Below are 17,704 nucleotides of genomic sequence, written 5' to 3'. Positions count from 1 at the left end.
CATGGCAGATTAGGGAAGTAGAAGCAAGGGGGATGCTCACTGAACATTGCACTATTCATTCACACAATCAATATTTTTATCCTGAAGCAAAATATCTGGTTTTATTGCTCTTCCATCGTGAGTGGTGCAAATTATCTTGTAACAACACTTGTCAGCGGCAATTTCTTCCCCAGGCATTTTAACTTCAGCAGCTGATGCTGAATCTGCTCACAGATGTATTTGGCTCTCTCTGAATTCATAGGGAGCCAAATGGGTGCGCCTCAGAGGCCAGAATCTGACTCAAGTAGGAGAAAGAAAGAAGTTCAAAGAGAGGATGAATAGAACATTCTTAATCAGAGCAAGGACATTTCCCCAAAATACACATGCTACCTTCCAAGTCGCCTTATGATATATCACAAGATTACACACTAAGTATTGAGTGCGATGCCCCACCCAAGCCCCACAGCACAAAGAGTTTCCGTGTAACATACTATGAGACCTTGCGACATACAGATGAGGTAAACTCCAAAGTTAACTCATCCCCTGTGTAATTCCTTCCATTCATTTTGGAAGAACAAGATCCTTTTCAGATCAAATACGCACCAAACTTTTGCCAAAGCCTCAGACCAAATCCAAACCTCTTTTGAGGTGTGTAAAAGTTCAGATGAGATGTGTTTTACTTCGGATTGTTTTTGTTTCCAACTGCACTTTCTGCTTTTTGGTGCAGAGGAGGAAAGACAGAAATACTTCAAGGAAAGCTATTCCGGTGTTACTCCCGGCCCCAGTTCCAAATCCCAGAAGTTAGGATAACAGCTTCGAAACTTTTGGATGCTTTCCCATCTGGAACATCTGACTCATCTCTACCAGATCTAGCTATAGGCTCTGGTAATGGGAGCCATTATTTCTGTAGGAAATGCATAATATAACCTATACTAATGGAGAGATCTCATAACCCATGTGCCTCATAGGGAGATATCTCTTTAAGAGATCTATTTGGGGGGGGGGGGGCGTTGGTTAGAAATGAGTTGTGTCTGGGTCATTGTTGCTAGGCACAGGCACAATTAGCTCTCCACACTCAGAAGTTTCTGGAATTGGGTGTGCTAGTTTGGATATACTCAATAGCTCCCTGTTGCTGGACTCAGACTACATGAGGGCAAGAAGTCATGGCAGCTGCTTTGGCCAAAGGCCATGTGCACTGCGTGGGTTGGGAGAAGCAGACTGTGAGGAGGCTGACCCTGCGTAATCCTTACTGAAAATCCTCATCAACTAAATTCAAGGTCTCCAGGGGCTTTTCTATAGGAGTTGGGTTTTTTTTAAAGCACTGGAGAAGAGCAATGAAGTAAACTCTAGCCCACTCAAAGATTACAATAGCAAGAGAAAGAACTTGCCTCACCACCCTCTGTAGTCAGATACGTTCCTAAGAACACAGAAACAATCTGTAAACTTTCCCTCTCCGAACACTCAGGACAGATCATATCACATTTGGAATCCGATAAACTACCCTCATTGCACAGAATATGCAGGAATCCACAGGTTAAAAACCCTTCTGCTTCTACCTCTGCAATCAAGATGTTCTTTGGAGACATCACATGGTAACTTTCCATGCGTCGTATCTGTTTCGTGCACACCAAAGACAGATGGCCAAACTCCATTGAAGCCCCAAGTACCAAGATTATATGCCTGATATTGGTGGAGGGGGAAAACAAGCCCAACCTTTCTGAAGGGCATGGAGTACAGCTCTAGCTGCTCTTGGCAAGCATCTAATTGTGGATGAGAGAATGGGTAACATGATTCCTATCTCAAAGTTCACTCGAAAGATTTCAGGCCCTGGTTCAGCAAAGCATTTAAGCCCAAACCTTTGATGACTTGGGGGCTGAATACCTTTAAAAAAAAAAAATTATTTACCTTGGTGAATGAAAATCAGTTCAAGAGATGGAGCAACCAGTGTTTATAATGTGCATGTAATAGAGAATATAGCAGTTGCAGGGACTTCAGGGAAACAGAAAAAGCAGTAATGGTCCAAGAAATTTCAGAGTAAAATAATTCTGGGCAACCAATGTAGGGATTTACTTAAGTGTAACAGATAATGCAATATTGGGTCTGCTCAGCAGCTATGAGGAACTTTAGAGTAATAGAAATGTAGTGCTGCCCCAGGCAGCAAAACTGGGAACCGCAATGGTTGCATTTCATATTCAGCGTGCGTGTTTCCTAGAGTCAATGGATGTGTATAAAACCATAGTGTACGGAGATGAATTACTGTGCTGCTACCAGTGCATCGTGCTGATCCACATGGCCAAGAGATTCAAATGGCTATCACATTCCTCAGTTAATGTGCTACCGTGCCATCCCACTGTAAGCCCTCAGCGAACAACTGCGCATCACTGTTCACACGAGCAACGGCACTATGCGCCCCGCTTCTCTCATTTTTAATTTACTCTTGGTGGCCAATTTTCTACTGGTCTGGATTCCAGGCCTCCTGAGGAGGTGTCCGCTGGAAGAGTGGGGTTGGTTCTGTCATGAGCTCTTCCATGATTGCTGAGGAGCCAATAAAGCCTGAGTGAGGATTCCCTTCCTGGGGTGGGGCTCGCTATTGCACCCATCACTTAGATTACTGGGCAAAGCTCAGAAGGTAAATAAACAAGCAGCATCAATGGTGAGCAGTAACAGAAATAACAGAAGTATTTGTGGCAGTAATCGAGGGTATTACCGGGAACACAGGGAACAATTTTCATAATTTTACTTGGACAGCACCTTTCTAGAAACAGAAAAATAAATGAAACAATATAAATGGGCCAGCAATTTAAGAAAAAACCCAATGTAAAAGGCAGATAACACCAAGCCAAAGTAAAGGGAATGAGGTTGCAGGTCTCAAGATGGATGAGCTTTGCCATCATCCGGAGACAGAGAGGGTACATCCTTTGGGTGCATGATCTGTAGGATTTTCTCACCTTTCAGTCTCCCAGCTGCGTTTTTCAGTGAGACGGGGCCATCTCGGATGAGTTTCCTACGTCTCAAGTCCTCCCTGGCAAACATCTGGCCGCTCTTCATCCTCATGATGGACTTGCTGTCCGTTCGGGTGTAGATCTCACTAAGACGTGTTTTTTTTTCATAGTTGCTGACTTTGCTATTGACCGCAGCAATCACATCCTTCACCAGATTTAGTGACTGTGTCAAGTCTTGATGTTCCACTTCATTTTCTTAAGAAGTGAGAGAGAGATTTCAATTTCAGTTCACCCTTATTGTGAGTATAGTGCACCTAACTTCTTATTTCTCCTCTTTCCATTACCAATGAATCATGAAACACTATAGTACACTGATACACTACTTTTAAATATCTTCTTAAGCCAGGTTTCATTTAGAAGAAATGAAAAGTTTGTCACAAGACTTAAATATACACCTATACAGTAATGTGGAACCATAGGAAATATACTCTGCATAAGCTATAGCAAACTAGGACAATGTAAACAAGGACCACATTTTCAGCCTCTGCAGGTGCATGGCTACCTGACTGCATGTACAAAAATGGGTATGCATCCATTTTGCCTGTGCACAAAGACATTTATATAAGCAAGTCAGGTGCAGCCATTTTTAAACACCAGACGCTGTCAAGAACAATCAATAAAGTTGCAATGAAAGTTTTAAGGGTCTGAATTAATGGTCCACCTTGGTAGCAGCAAAATTTCCATCTTTTTGGCTCTTGGTGAAGTGACATAAATGTGAAATAAATTGTTTCACATTGTAAGACTCCAGAGATTTTCACTCACAGTTCTATAAACCACGCCACTGGGATAGACGACTATGTAAGAGGAGCGAACGGCCAAGAGAACATAAATTCATTTCATAAAAAACAAAGTATTTGAAAACTTTTGAAAGGTATGAATTACAGAACATTAATGATTATAAAGACACAGTCGTCAATCTCTGCCATTCCTTGGCTAATCTAAAATGTCAGCTGTTGTATTCTTATGTTTCTCCCTCCGCTGCTAAACTGGAATAAAAAAGCATTACATATACACCACTCTCCAGAGGATTTTGTGGGTGAAATCATACACACACCTCTGAAGCTTACCATATCTTAATTGGGGTGGCACAGATAAACCACACCTCATCCTCACCTAATAAAGGGCTTCCACAGAGATTAAACAGAGTGCACCAGCAGAAAGCAGGCTAGATTAAAGTGTAAACTGACCCTTTTCACTCTCTAAGTGACAGACTGAGAGAAACCAGGAACATAGCAAGAATGTGCTGGCTATTCCCACGTTTCTGCCACCCTAATCCCTGATCCCCTCTGGTATTAAGATTTTGTGGCTGCTCCTGATGGGTTGATCGTGCAGGAACAGTAAGGTGCTTACGTGACACAGAGAAGTTTGTTAGAGAGTTGATTGAGGACCTATCACCTGTAACCACTTGATCACAAATCACCCATGAAGAGTCATATTCCAGGCCAATTCCTGTCCACTGAATACAGAATTTAAAAGTATGGTAATATAGGATTCCTGGGATGTAGGAGAGATTCAAAGGGAGAGTGTGAATCCTCTTGGGGATCTGAGAATCTTATTCTTCCTTATTTTGGAATCCCTGTCCCAACGCCCAGTATCACAACCAATTTCTAAAGTGGACAAGACATGAGACTTTGGAGTCTATGAATATTGCTCCATAATTATCTAGGATTGCTGTAGCGATGACTAAGCCAAGACGCTTCACTTCTACAGGGGCTGCGTGCTGTATCTTTGCAGCACTCTCGGGCCTGCCTGGCCTGAGGATTGAAACAGTGAAAGAAGATATGAAACCCAGGTCTCTAATTAGGGCAGTGCTGGACACTAAACACTGGGCTGGCTGGTTCTGAGTTGAACAGTTTTACTGGGAAAAGTCCTGGAGAGAGATACAGAGAAAACAAATGTGCTTAGGGAAAAGAAACAAACACTACCTTTGGTATATTGCAATATTCTTTGTAATATCACGGGATACTTTGTGATCCTTTGAGTTACTAGTAAGATGCACTCAGGAATACCTAGGCGCCTCACCACTGTGCTGCTCATTTTTTTCTAAAAAGAAAAGACATGAATTAAAATGCTGCCAATGGAGCAAGATGGGCCAACGTGAAGTGTGCACATGCTGCTGGGGTCAGCAACGTGGAAGGAACGTCACCAGTTCCTACCTTAATGAATGCCTGAAACCGCTTCTCTTTCGACTGCAAGTCTTTGAAATAATTTACAGCTTCGTTGTGGTGCCCACAGAATTTGCCGTACGTTTTCTTCATTCGTTCGCCATTCTCACCAGAAAACTGCAAGACATGAACATGAAGGGATAGGCCCCACTGAGTTCTTGGGATCACCCACCAACAGCCACTGAAAGGGACGCTACACCGCCAGTTCAAATTTAGCCTGAAGTGTAGCTTTCCAAAAAACTAACTCTATGGAATTTTAAGAATTGAGATTAGGCACTATACAAACACAGAGGGAGAGACTCTACCACAAAGAGCTTGCACTCCAAAGAGACAAAGAGGACAAGGGAGTGGGGGGAAAGAGCCAGAGAGGTGTGAAGCGACTTGCCCAGAGTAACACAGCAGAACCAGGAAATAGAATCCAGGTCTCCTGCTTCCCGGTTTAGTGCCCTACTCACTAGATCAGACTATTACATAACCAGCCCTGATGCTTTTCTGTCCAGGCATCATAAACAAAACAAACAGATATCTGCACTTACATCAAATCTTTCATCTGAAAATTTCAAAGTACTTTACAAAGATGGACAGTTATTATCATCTCTGTTGCACAGCTAGGTAAGCCGCAGCATAAAGAGGTGACGTGACTCACCTTAGGCCACCAATAAGACAGTGCAAGAGAGGTAATTGCAACTCAGTAGTTCCTAGACTGCAGTCTTATGCTCAGAGTATGCAGGTGTGTCCCACCACTCACCTGATTCATCAGGATGTCTCCTATCCTCTTGATAACAAAGTTCTTTTCACTTTTGTCCATCAGGGACTCTTTCTTCCTCTCCAGAATCCGCTGGAAGAACTGGTTGTGGATATTCAGCAAGTCATCCAGGCAAGGAAATACTTTTTCCACCATTTGCTGTTCAAACTGCAGCTCCTGCATCATCCCCCGGCTGTATACATCACTCATGATCTTCAGAGTACGGACGTGATGCATCTCCGTCTGCATCAGCTCTGTGTGGGATAAGGACAGGGCCAATACAGAAAGCACATGTGTCATTACTACTATCCTCTAGGACAGAGCACTGTATCAACCCAGAGTACTTGGCATTGCTAAGCCAAGAAAAGGCTCTCAATAAAGCATGCTACTTAGAAGGGCTCACAGAAGCTAACAATGTAATGAAGTGTTATGGGGGTGTGAGTCCCCATTCTGATGTGTGTGTTACTTGCTCTATTATTAATGGGATTTATACATTAACACTGAGGGGAAAACATAGCCTGTAACACATTAAATGCAGCCCACTGGGCTCCCCAATACCATTTTCATTCTTTTCTTCCCTCTTAATCGTTACTGATTAGATTATCAATGTGGAAATATTTTTTCTTTTCAAAGTGCATTGAAGGGCATAGCTAGGGGGCAATGGGAAGTCCTCCCCACACTCTATTTACATGAGCAAGTGATCTTATTACTGCTAGAATCTGAACACTGCAGAAGGACAGATAACACCAAAGCACTATGCTGCTCCTCTCAATATAGTTCTTTTGCTATGCAGTACAAGAGGAGATGAAGCTAATAGCAAGTAATTTACTACTCTGAACTCATGGGTAACTGTACATAAAGGTAATCAGCAGACAAAACAGGAGATGCAGTTTGTTTGGATGGTTTAAGGTAAGTGAAATCCAGAATTCCAAAGCTTACTAAGATGGCATTGGAGGTCTTCTTTTCCAGTAAACACCAAGAGTGAAATTCTGGCCCCAGTGAAATCAATGGCAAACTCCCATTGACTTAAAGTTTCTAAATTAGTCACAAACTAGAAGATAAGAACAAGCCATCCAAACCTGGAGGTTTCTGCAAACAAAATCGGATCACCTCTCTTCAGCAATAAACATCTCACCGTATATGACATCTTGCCGTTTGACAACATCCTTCTTTTGCTGCCGCAAAAACTTGCTGTCTACTACTTGACTCCAAGATTCTGCCTCCAGTTGCTTGGAGTCCATCTCAAAGTCCCCCATAAGCTGTCCTTCATTCATGTCTGCACCTGCAGATAACCAGCATAAAGAGATGTTTGGTCCCATGTGAAAATGCCACTGGCTATTCTACATATATAGGCTTTGTTCTGAATGCCACAAACATCATTTCCACTCTCTTTTACTGACATTGAAACGATTATATGGAATTTTACTGGGTAAGTACCAGACAATGCAAAGTACTTTTATAGTTTACTTGCTAATTATACTAAACAAGTCCACAATTACCATGTATACTGAACTCAGGTTTACAAGATAAGCAAGAACCAGTTATCTACCATGTAAATGGATGGTAATTAATATGCAATTTGCCGTTCTTTGTTTATTTCAGTGAATTAACAGAACTGTTAAGGAGAGCTTTGTGAAATCTGTATTTTCAAGCTGAGAAAGCTATAATTGATATGCCTGGAAAGGTTACTTACCTTGTAACTGTTGTTCTTCGAGATGTGTTGCTCACGTCCATTCCCAATTTAGGTGTGTGTGTGTGTGTGTGTGTGTGCGCGTGCGTGCGCGCACCACATGCACTGGTGCCGGAAAACTTTTTCCCCTAGTGGTACCCGTACAAGCTAGCTCTAGTGCCCCCTGCAGCGGTGTGCACATGCACCTACATATATGCGCCACCGGCTCCGCCCTTCAGTTTTCTTGCTGGAACTCTGACTGAGAGAAAGGAGGGCAGGTGTGGAATGGATATGAGCAACACATCTCAAAGAACAACAGTTACAAGGTAAGTAACCATTCTGTTTTCTTCGAGTGCTTGCTCATGTCCAGCAGTGTCTCCGGAGGCGGGAAGGAGTTCATGGACGTGACATTTGAAGCACCGCTCTACTGAAGCCAGCATCGTCCTGAGCTTGTTGCCTCAAGGCATAGTGAGACACGAAGGTATGTACCAGTGACCAGGTAGCTGCCCTGCAGATGTCCAGTATGGGGACATGCACTTGGAAGGCCGCAGATGACACCTGCGTTCGTGTCGAGTGGGCTGTCAAGGATACTGTAGGTGCAACTCCAGACTGCTCATAACAGGCTGTAGGCCGTGATCCACTTTGAAATAAGCTGTGAGGAAATCAGTAGACCCTTCATCCACTCGGCAACTGCCATGAAGAGCTGTGTAGAATGACAGAAGGGCTTAGTTCTGTCGATGTAAAACACCAGGACCCTTCTCATACCGAGAGAATGCAGACGCCTCTCTTCACTGGAACTGTGACGTTTGGGGCAAAAGACAGGTAGGAAAATCTCCTAATTCAGGTGAAAATGGGAGACTACCTTAGGCAAAAAAGCCAGGTGCAGGCATAGTTGGACCTTGTCCTTATAAAACACCATGTAGGGAGGGTGGTTCTGATGTTAATATCCTGATCTCCGATACTCACTTGGTGGACGTGATAGTGACCAGGAAGGCAACCTTCTAGGACAGGTACGTGAGGGAGCATGAGGCCATGGGTTTGAAAGGTGGCCCTGTGAGCTTGGATAGGACCAAGTTCAAATCCCACAGAGGAGGAGCATCTCTTATTGGCGGGAAAAGCCCTTCCAGTTCCTTAAGGAACCTAGTCGTCATTTCATGTGAAAAGACTGTTCTACCTTCCACCAAAGGATGGAAAGCAGATTTGGCCGCCACATGGACCTTGATTGACAAGAAGGCCAATCCCTCTTGTTTCAGATGGAGCAGATATTCCAAGATAGTCGGGATCGACGCCTCTGTTGGGGCACGCCTCGTTCAGTCGCCCAGCAGGTGAAGTGCTTCCACTTGGCCCTATAGGCTGATCTGGTTGATGGCTTCCTGCTTTCCAGGAGCACATGCTGAACTTGGGCTGAGCAGGCTCGGTCTTCACGGCTCAGCCATGGAGCATCCATGCCATCAGATGGAGGGAGGCTAGTTCCAGGTGGAGCAGGAGATCTTGATCTTGGGACAGAAAGTCCGGGTGCAGTGGCAGGGTCCAATGCCTAGGTCCTGCCAGTTCTACAAGCATCCCAAACCAATGTTGTCGGGGCCACGCTAGTGCTACAAGGATGACCCGTGCCTTGTCTTTCTTCACTTTCAGGAGGACTTTGTGGATCAAAGATAGTGGCGGGAAGGCGTACAGGAGGTTCCCCGACCAGGAAAGGAGAAAGGGAGTCGGTGATGGAGCCCGCACTGAGGCCCTGATGAGAACAGAAGCGATGGCACTTCCCGTCACTGGGCCTTGGTCAGTTTAACAACCCCTTCATTGACTGAGAGGGCCACTTTAATAGGAGCTGCCAAGGCGAATATTCCAAATAGCTCATCGACCGGCTCATCCAGCTCCTCTATTTTGAGTCCCAAGTTGGAGGCGATCCTTTTCAATAAGTCCTGATGCACCTTAAAATCATCCATCGGCACCCACAGATGAAGGTCCCACGACCACCTCGTCCAGTGATGACGAGGAAGATGCTGGTATCTGAGCTGAAGGAGGTGCAGTGCAATGGCATGTGTAACGCCTTGTTGAGGCACCGGCAGCGGCATGAGGAGCCTGAACGATGGGTATGACAAGACCGGCTCTTGTCCTTGGGCTTCCTGTATGGGCTAGGCGAGAAGGTCATGATGCCGGGGAAAAGTGAGTCCAGCGTTGCTCCATGGCTCCGTAACGGTGCTCTGCTCGGTGCCGGTTCTCCAGAGAACGATGGCAGAAGTTCAATCTGGCAGTATTCTGACCCGGAGAGAGTGGCCTCAACTCAGGGGACCGCCTGTGCACCGGTGAATGGTGACTCGGTGATGGGGACTGTCAAGCAGATCTGTGTCTCGATAGGCTGTCCCTAGGCGCTGGTGCTGAATCTCGGTGCGGCACCCTGCAGTCCTTCGGCATTTGTGGTACCAACAGTGCCAGGAGGTCCTTCATTGCTTGGAAGGCCCCTGGAGTCGATGGCACCATTAGGCAATGAGGGCCTCTACCACTACCCGGAGTCGGTGGAGGGCCCAGTGCCAGGGTCAACATTCGCAGAGGCGAGGCAGGGAGGGTTGGCGGCCAGACACAGGTCTCGCCAGGTCCTCCTTAGCCTTCTCCACAGGAGAGCATCCTTGTTCCGCGCAGATCTTCTTCAACCTCTTCTTTGGAACCAGAGAGGGAGATGGGTGCTGAGCAGAGGAAGAGGGCGCCGGAAGGGCACTACACGCCGAGGCCATCATGTTCGGTGCCGAGTCCAACCTGCTGGGCTCTGAAACCAGTCAGAGCCGATTCCATCAGAATGGCCCTGAGACAGATATCCCAGTCTTTCTTAGTCCGCGGGCAAAAAACCTTTACAGATCTTACACCTCTTGCAGACGTGAGAGCTTCTCCCAGACACTTTAGATAACTTTGATGAGGGTCGCTCCTCGGCATAGGCTTCTTACACCAAGTGCAGGGTTTAAACCCCGGGGAACGGGTCATGCCCCAACCCTGGGATATTAATAACTAACGAACTAGAGCTAACTGTAACCAAACAAGTAACTGTATAGACTAAAACAATGAATAAACCACTAGGTTTAACGAAGAAAACTAGAGAAGGCAAGAGACATTCCAGCATCATCACTGGTGGCAAGAAGGAACTGAGAAGGAGGGGGAGCTGGTGGCGCCTATATGCTGGCGCATATGCACATCGCTGCAGGGGACACTAGAGCAGGCTTATACGGGTACCACTAGGGGAAAAAGTTTTCTGGCACCAGGGCATTGGCGCACACACACCTCTAAATTGGGAATGGACTTGAGCAAGCACTTGAAGAAGAACTGAAGATTATTAAAGCAGCAGCAGCACATTTTAGAAAGAAATCGTCCATGTGTTGTCTGGATGCAACATATAAGAATCCCTGGCAATTAGGAAATTTCTCCAATCACTGTGTCTTCTGTTCAGTTCCTAATGAATTAAAACCATTTTGTACTTTTCAGTTCAGTGTCGCCTATGATATAAAATGTTTAAGGACTAGTTATATCCTAGAGCACTTCTTGCTTAAAAAATAACTTCATTTTTTGATCTGATGTACACTGGATTCATGAATTTAACTGAAAAAAAATAAAATATAATTGGAACCTGTAATATGAAAAAAGTAAAATGTATAGGCTTTGTAGATGTATGAATGGATCAGAAGAACATACAAAGAATGAAAGATGGGGAGGAAGGGTGTACCTCTGATCTATAAACACAGCCCACATAACTCAAATGTAAACAAAACCCTTCGTATATTTTTCCCCACTCAAAATACGCTAAAATGCTTTAGCCTATAAAGAAATTACTATATGGGGCCTTGCTTTTTAAAATCATCTTTCTTTATACTTTCTCTAATATAAATGTAAATAAACTTCAGTTTTCCAGCAAAGAAAAAAATCTGATGTCAAAACACTTTTAAAGGATTTAGTATTTCTAGAAATCAATGTTGAGACTACCCATGTGCTGGGGATGCTTCTGTGTTTGTATGAACATCACTCGATCTCTTACCCTCATCAGTTAGTGACTCCATGGATTCATTCACTCGGCTGATTTTGTGTAAAGAGTCTGTTGACTGTGACAGGAATTTCCAAGTATGTATGGTACTTTCATCATTGCCAACTCTGCAGAAAACAAAAGAAATGCAGAACCCTATTCAGGACTCCAAAACTCAAACCAACCCCTTCCTCAAGTACACAAAACAAGGATAATTTTAAATAAAACTGAAAGCTGCACTCAATGTTGCCTGATTATACACAGGTATATGTATTGTATGAGTGTATTTATATATATTTATACATTGTGCTAATAACTACAAATTAGGGCTCAGCAAACTATAGTATATAAAATTCTAACTGAACTAGTCCTTTTCCTAAAACCTGAAGTGCATCTTTGAGTTTTGAAAGAGTTTGGTAAACCTCTTTCCATTTTTGTATTGCCACTCCACCTCATTTCAAGGTATTGTTATTTCCATCTCAGCAAATGCTGAGGAATACTGGAAATCTTTCAAGAGGGTCTGTATGTGCCAAGTTCTAGCTGAATGCAAGCTGACATTTGAATAAGCAGTTAAACTTGTGGATGTTTTTCCAAAATGAACTTTTTGATAATTTTCCCCTTCACAGCTCTGCAAACACACATCTAACAGGATTTTCTAAAACCACTGATGTTAGGGAAAATGGAAGAGAGAATTAATGATCCCAGAAACTTTTTGTATGCAGCAGCACTGCATGTGTAATTTCTACATAAATACCGAACACATGACAATGTGTGATGTTACAGAGTTTTTACTGGCTTGAGTTCTGAATGGTTACTTTACATGCAAACTGTTGAAAATTTAAATTCACAACACAGGAAATTAGAAGTTATAGTTCCCACAGCAACTGCATCTTGACCCCTTTCCTCATACAGTATGTAGTATCTGTATTTCTGTATATGTAGTGATATTTTATACATGAATATATATGACACAGATACATAAATGTTTTCCTAATGAAATGTGGGGGAATAATGTAGGCAGCTTTCACAATGCATACTGTACGTGTACACACACACACACACACACTCTTACCCTGCAATGTTCTGTATTGAGACACTTTTTGAAAGTGCTGTGTTCTGCTGCGATCTCCTGTTATTGAAGATTGAGGTTACAGTGTTTTCATCAGGGGCAAGTATTGCAGACCGAGGGCGCTCCTTAGGTTGTGAAGCTAGAAGAAAAATGTCAGATAAGAAACCCCATCCAGACGCCTTGCTAAACACATTATCATGACTCATCCAAGTGAAGTTCTTCCAATTCACTTCCTCTTTGCTTAGAAATAACCAGGGGCAGATCTTCAGCTGGTATCAACTGTCTTAGCTCCATTGAAATCTAGCCTCATTCTCTGTATATACTGGCTTGTTAACACAGGGGGCCCATTCCTCAGGACAAAACTGCCATTCATGGAATCGTAGAAGATTAGGGTTGGAAGGCACCTCAGGAGATCATCTAGTCCATTCACTTTGGTAGTTCTGCCTGAGTAAGACTTCAGGAGTAGGCCCCAGGTAAGTCTGGAGCCTACACCCAACAGCAACATAATTTATATTTGTTTGACCTATCTGGGCAGTTCCAAACTCTTAAAACACAATATTCTTAAGTGTAAATAACTTCTACTGCAATATAGGAAAAACAAACAAGGTAAATTATCAGTCATTATCTTCTGAGAGACTGTTCAATTGTTCACTTGTGTTCCTGTGCAGGGAAGTGATGCCTGGAACACCAGACTGAACACTCTGCTTTCCTAATGGGGGAAGGAAAGACCTTTGACTCCTCACTGTACTGCTTGCTGGAAGCGAGCGTTGGGTGGAATACACAAGCCCAGAAACACTCACATGCGAAGCTGAGCAGAAATATATCATCAAATGACTGAAACTGTCACTTACAGCAACTCATCTTGGTTCTCTAACAGTTCAGGGCATGGATTTCCTTTGAACTCCTCCCAACCTTGATTTGCCCTGACCCCACTTAGGACTGAGTTTCTGACTATCCGTCAGTTCTCACAATGCAGCGAAAACACCCCCATCTCTCCCCCGTTATGCAGAAGGACTTGGTCATCTCTGCACACCATCACTAGCCCCTGCATCTCACGCGCTCCCCCCCCGGTCAGCCTCTCTGTTTCCCACAGTGGTGCTGCTGGTCAGTCAGACAGGAACCACAATGACAGCTCACTGAAATGGCCCAGTTTGGAATGATCTCTTCCGTTTTAACTTCCCCGTTGAACAAAACACTCAGTTCAATGCTGTTTTAAACATACTCCCAGTTTATGAATAACCCAGGTAAGACCTATGATGCCTTCTGTCTAGCTGAGAACTCACCTACCCCAGGAGAATTCTCAGCTGGCCAGCTACAGCCAAATTCCAGTTCCATTGCATTGTGTAAACAACAGAAAGGGGCTGGATCACTAAAAATTATTGTCTCCCCAACTCTGAAAATGTGGCCTCCTTCTTCCAGAGCCTTGTATCTTCATAAGGTTACATGGGTACCACAGAACTGTGCCAGTCATTTGTACATGAGCAATGCCTCTAAAATCCCAAAGGTTGCTTACTACACAGGATATCATCACTTTATTCCCGTCTCCGGAAAAGTTTCGCTTTCATTATATTGAAATGGATAACAGTTGAACATGAGGGTTAAAGATTATACTGAATACAAGAAAAATAGTAACTTTTAGGAAGCTACATCAGAAAAGAGGGAAGGAAAGGCTGCTTACGCTTGTTTCTCATAATTACTGTGGGTAATGAAGAGGTATCATGTGCCTGAGGCGTCCCTTTTTGTACCTGAAATAAAAAGAGAGAGGTTGAATTTCTCCCGCTCCAACGTAAATAAAGGGCTGTGTATATCCACAGACACCTTTTTATTTTAGTTACACATCACCACCATTCTGCAGTCACTCAGGACAACTTAGATCCCAGATACAGTGCCCTGGTTATTTATAAGCAGTTTTATATTCAGCATGGTGATATAGTCAGAGCCATCCAAAGGTATGTAATCAAATATGGAGAAACATTTGCAGTAAGAAGCAAAATAGGGAGACAATGGCCCTGATATTGCTAGATTGCTAAAGTGTATTACAATCAAAAGGAGCACGAAGGGAATACTATACATAATTGTAATGATGAGTTGTTAAATGTACTAGCGTGCTCAGCACTGTGCTGTACACAAAGTGAACACCACCCTTGCCTCAAAGAGTTTCTGATTTAAAGGTAGGAGGGAAAGACTTGAATAAGAAGAGTGTGGTGGCTGGGTGAACCAGAATGGGAAAGGTGCTCCTTGCATATGGGACTACCATGAATTCCAAACCGAGGTGCTCATCTATATTTACAGTCAAGAACTGCATTAACAGACTATTAAGGTTGCAAAGTCTAGCATTCAAAAGTTAAGAAATGCCAAAATTCAGGTTGCCCGTGTAACCGTAATTTGGCTCCCTGGTGCACATGCATTATGTGGTGGTCTAATTACATGATCAGATGCTGTTCTTTCTGTAGGATCCATGCCTCATTCAGTGCACAGGATGGACACTGCTCAGAGACTGGGGAGCTATTCAATATTGCATTGCAAACTCCTCCCAATCTCCCTGTTCACTGTGCCCACCGCGCCCAGGCCCAGCCCCTCTTCCTGCTATATTCCAGATAGGCCTCTTCTCTGCCACTGCCACGGGAGTGTATCTTCCTGCTTGCAGTTCCTGCGCCCACAGCAGCCCCTAGTACCAGGAGGAGCAATAGCAGGGGAAGCCCTGGGCTGTAGCAGGCTGGATTGCATGCATGCTCACTTTGGTCACACAGGGGTGCACAGGACAAGGAGTGCTCCATTAATGAGCAGCGATTCAATATTTTGTTTGATCTTCATTGTTCAGTGTGCGGCCCCCTGCTGTATTTACTGCACACTATTCACACCCTACGCTGTATACAGAAGTATTAATTTCCTGCTAGCCTTTTCAACGGTGCTCATTGCTGTAGCACCTACATGTTTCACAAATGTTAACTGATCTTCACACACCCCACGAGGTAAGGTAGTATTACTACTCCCAGTAGATTAGTTGAGGGAAAACATGGGTAAACTCTTCTGATTTAGGGAATATGGAGTTTAGGGGTAGATTAGTTTACCCACTTCTTCTTTACTCTTTTACTGATGGGGAACTGAGGCACAGAATCAGTATCAAAAGTGTCCATTAATTTTGGGTGTCCGATTTGAGATGCCCATAGCCTGATTCTTCAGAGAACACAGCATTTTATAGCACTTTATCCTTTCAGAACAGAGCTCCCACTGACTTCAGTTGTACTTCTGCACATCAGACTCCAGGGTCCCAAGCTGGGCACCAAGAAAAGGAAGGACACAATGGCCACATTAGAAAAGTTTGGTTTAAATGACTTGTCCAGAATCACAAAGGAACTCTGTGGTAGTGGCAGGAATAGAATTCAATTCTCCAGGGTGGCATTTGAATGTCTAAACAACAAGACCACCCTTCCTCTTTCTGCAATCCTCAGATTCACTACACACTTTTCAACTTCTACCACAAATGAGGCAGGAGTCCGACACACAGCAGCCATGCTAACTGTACAAGTGTGATTCACTCCCTGTGTATCATCCATCCTCTGCACTGAATGAGGCAGGGAACCTGTGGAAATAGAGTATGTGATCATGTAAAGACTGTATCATAATGTATATGCACAAGGGGCCAAATTAAGTTTGCAGAGGCAAACCTTAATTCTGGCATTTCCTAACTTTTGAGTGCTTGACTTTTCAACCATAATGTGCTTATAAGGTAGGCTTTTTTGTATGTAATTTCCTAGGTGTGTTTATTTTTTAAAAATCAAACCAGAAAAACAAATTGCATCATGTAAAACCATACTGACTCCCATATAGATCATCAGCAGTGCTGGAATCTTTAGATCCACAACACAGATCACTGCCACTTGGGCTCACACGATAACCCACAGCAGTAATAGGTTGGCATCCTTTATATGGACCAGTCACTGGAGGGAGATAATCAACCCCTTCCCCCTACCCTGTGCTCGGCTCCAAGTCCCAGTCCTTGTTTCTCCCTTTTTCGCCTTCACTTGTCCCTGTCTCCCCTTGGTTCTAGATAGAGAGAACTGCATTTTATAAAACTTAGAATATTTTTCCCTATTCACATCAGACAAGGACAGTGGAATTAATCTACAATTTGGGTGAGTATCGTAAATTTCAGGAGAGTTTAGGAAAATTATATACCATAACAGGGGATTCTGAAGTTCTGTCCAGCAGATTGGAAATTCCTGCACATGTTGCAAAATATGTCTGCATGCTAAAACACGTAAAAATAAGCTTTATGTTCAGCAGAGGACATGAAACGTCTCACCTTCATTTTGACTTTTGCACAGGATGCCAGACTCTCCTTACAACCTTTGTGAACAATTGAATTGCAGTCTGTTAAGTGGGAAAACACACACAAAAACAAGGTCAGAAGTTTGCTTTTTGATTTCCTCTTACACTTTTATCTGAGACCTTGGGCAATTAGGGATTTTCACTTCCACCCTACATAGTGCCCAGTGGGCTGCCTTCCATGATAATTAGGGTATATATGATTGATTATTAACAAGATTCCCCACTGATTTCAATTGACTGGGCGTTCTGCTTATAAATCAATGGCATACTATGTCCCAAATTACACAAAAAAAATGCTTGTTATTCTTTAGATGAAAAATAAGGGGGCTAACAGGAGCCATTGAACAACTCATGATTGAAGATTTATGACTTCACAGGCAGGCAGAAGTAGGGGTTGATTATAACAGCAAAAGATTCTCTTTAAACACAAATATCTTCTTAATTAGGCCAAGAATAATGGGAAATCGGATGCAGGAAAGGGACAGGGAAAACATGTTGAACAAGTGTGGAAAAGGATCACTTCTTTATATTTCTATCTTCCATCACTGTGCAGAGACTGCCAAAGAAGGTAAAAGGAATGTGAAGCAAGATGCTGGGTTTGCTATTTGGATTCTTGTCCACCTAGTCTGAACTCATTACAGTACATTTCATATAGGCCACTGATATCCTGTTCCAAGGGTAATAACTTTCAACTTACTACCTAATACCAACCTGGCTTGCACATGACCCAGTAACCTGGA

At 43.6% G+C, this 17,704-nt stretch overlaps 1 protein-coding gene across 5 annotated transcripts in view; it reads right to left on the bottom strand.

The window, feature by feature from the left end:
* AKAP13 (A-kinase anchoring protein 13) overlaps positions 1 to 17,704 on the bottom strand; it is a 297,054-nt gene that overhangs the window by 16,865 nt on the left and 262,485 nt on the right. For all 5 annotated transcript variants that reach the window (XM_067555646.1, XM_067555644.1, XM_067555647.1 and 2 more), the window contains 9 exons: positions 16,939 to 17,006; positions 14,311 to 14,377; positions 12,636 to 12,771; positions 11,579 to 11,691; positions 7,027 to 7,173; positions 5,895 to 6,145; positions 5,138 to 5,263; positions 4,907 to 5,024; positions 2,928 to 3,176 (listed from right to left, as the gene is read on the bottom strand). In XM_067555646.1, the coding sequence (XP_067411747.1) occupies positions 2,928 to 3,176; positions 4,907 to 5,024; positions 5,138 to 5,263; positions 5,895 to 6,145; positions 7,027 to 7,173; positions 11,579 to 11,691; positions 12,636 to 12,771; positions 14,311 to 14,377; positions 16,939 to 17,006 (1,275 nt within the window). The remainder of the gene's footprint in view (positions 1 to 2,927; positions 3,177 to 4,906; positions 5,025 to 5,137; positions 5,264 to 5,894; positions 6,146 to 7,026; positions 7,174 to 11,578; positions 11,692 to 12,635; positions 12,772 to 14,310; positions 14,378 to 16,938; positions 17,007 to 17,704) is intronic.

The sequence above is a fragment of the Emydura macquarii genome, unplaced genomic scaffold (assembly GCF_026122565.2).
Source record: "Emydura macquarii macquarii isolate MOO-44397 ecotype Brisbane River unplaced genomic scaffold, CSIRO-AGI_Emac_v2 contig_1644, whole genome shotgun sequence".
Lineage (NCBI taxonomy): Eukaryota > Metazoa > Chordata > Testudines > Chelidae > Emydura > Emydura macquarii.
The sequence above is the reverse complement of the archived record's forward strand: the minus strand, read 5'-3'. Positions and strand labels throughout refer to the sequence as shown.